General features: G+C 47.2%; 1 protein-coding gene across 1 annotated transcript; it reads left to right on the forward strand.

Moving 5' to 3' along the window:
- Positions 1 to 1,014: 1,014 nt before the first annotated feature.
- LOC126482152 (sperm acrosomal protein FSA-ACR.1-like) lies at positions 1,015 to 1,554 on the forward strand. The gene has a single exon (XM_050106129.1). The coding sequence runs from the start codon at positions 1,015 to 1,017 to the stop codon at positions 1,552 to 1,554; it is 540 nt and encodes a 179-aa protein (XP_049962086.1).
- The last annotated feature ends 598 nt before the right edge of the window (positions 1,555 to 2,152 follow it).

The raw sequence follows: 2,152 nt of genomic DNA on the forward strand, positions 1-2,152 counted from the left end.
GATTAGCACGCTAGCACAGACACACACTAGCACAACAGCGCAGTACTAGTCGCAATCTAGCACACCAGCAAAATTCCACACAGAGACTAGAAGACCAGCACTGTACCAGACAGAGGCTAGCACACCAGCCCAGTGCTAAACAGATACTAGCAGACCAGCACAGTCCTAAACAGCGACTAGAAGAACGGCACACTACAAGACAGAGACTAGCAGACCAGAACTGTACAAGAGAGAGACAAGCAGACCAACACAGTACGAGACAGAGACTAGCAGAGTTGAACAGTACTAGACAGAGACTAGCAGACCAGCTCAGTCCTAGACCGAGACTAGCAGAGCAACTTAGTACTACACAGAGCCTAGCAGACCAGCACAGTTCTAGACAGATACTTGCTGACCAACACAGTACTACACAGAGACTTGCAGACCAGCACAATACTAGACAGAGACTTGCAGACCAACTTAGTACTATATAGAAACTAGCAGAACAGCTCAGTAGTAGACAGATACTATGAGACCTGATCAGTACTAGAGGAGAGACTAGCAGACCAGAACAGTACTAGACAGAGACTAGCAGAGCAGCACAGTACTAGACAGAGACTATCAGACCAGCTCAGTATTAGACAGAGACTAGCGGACCAGAGCAGTACTAGACAGAGACTAGCAGACCAGCACAGTACTAGACAGAGGCTAGCAGACTAGCTCAGCACTAGACAGAAAGTAACAGACCAGCACAGTACCAGAAAGAGACTAGCAGATCAGCTCAGTAATAGACAAAGACTAGCAGACCAGTTCAGTAACAGACAGAGACTAGCAGACCAGCTCAGTACTAGACAGAGACTAGCATAACAGATCAGTACTAGACAGAGGCTAACAGACCAGCAAAGTACCAGACAGAGCCTAGCAAACCAACACAGTGCTAGACAGAGACTAGAAGACCAACTTAGTACTATATAGAGACTAGATGACCAACTCAGTACTAGACAGAGCCTAGCAGAGCAGGACAGCTCTAGGCAGATGCTAGCAGTCCAGCACAGTACTAGACAGAGACTAGCAGACCAGCACAGTAGTAAACAGAGATTAGCAGACCAACACAGTAATAGACAAAGGCTAGCAGAGCAGCATGGTACTAGACAGAGACTAGCAGACCAACACATTAATAGACACAGACTAGCAGACCAGCACAGTACTAGACAGAGGCTAGCAGACCAGCACAGAACTAAACAGAAACTAGTAGACCTGCACAGTACTATACCGTCACAAGCAGAGAAGCTCAGCACTAGAGACAGAATAGCAGACCAGCTCACAACTAGACAGGGACTAGCAGACCAGCACATCACTAGACAGAGACTAGCAGACCAGCACAGTACTAGGCAGAGACTATCAGACCAGCACAGTACCAGACAGAGACCAGCATACCAGCTCAGTGCTAGACAGAGTTTAGCAGACCAGCTCAGTATTAGACAGAGACTAGCAGACCAGCACAGTTCGAGTCAGAGACTTGCAGTACAACACAGTACAAGACAGAGACTAGCAGACCAACTTCGTACTGTATAGAAACTAGCAGACCAGCTCAGTACTAGACACAGACTAGCAGACCAGCACAGTACTAGACAATGGCTAACAGACCAGCACAGTACTAGACAGCGGCTAGCACACCATCACAGAAGGAGACAGAGACTAGAAACGCAGCACAGTACTAGACAGAGACAAGTAGACGAGCACAAAACTACTCAGAGATTAGCAAGCCAGCAAAGTATTAGACAGAGGCTAGTACACAAGCAGAATACTAGACAGAGACTGGCAGACCATCACAGTACTAGACAGACACTAGGAGACCAGCACAGTACTAGACAGAGACTAGCAGACCAACACAGTACTAGACAGAGATTTGCAGACCAACACAGTACTCGTCATAGACTAGCAGACCAACTAAGTACTATATGGAAACTAGCACACCAGCTCAGTACTAGTCAGAGACTAGCACACCAGCTCAGTACTAGAAAGAGGCTAGCAGACCAGTACAGTACTAGTTTGAGACTTACACAGCAGTTCAGTACTAGACAGAGAGTAGCAGAGCTGCACAGTACTGTATAGAGACTAGCAGACCAGCACAATACTAGACAGAGACTATCACGCCAGCTCAGTACTAGTC

Source organism: Schistocerca serialis, chromosome 5 (assembly GCF_023864345.2).
Source record: "Schistocerca serialis cubense isolate TAMUIC-IGC-003099 chromosome 5, iqSchSeri2.2, whole genome shotgun sequence".
Classification (NCBI taxonomy): domain Eukaryota; kingdom Metazoa; phylum Arthropoda; class Insecta; order Orthoptera; family Acrididae; genus Schistocerca; species Schistocerca serialis.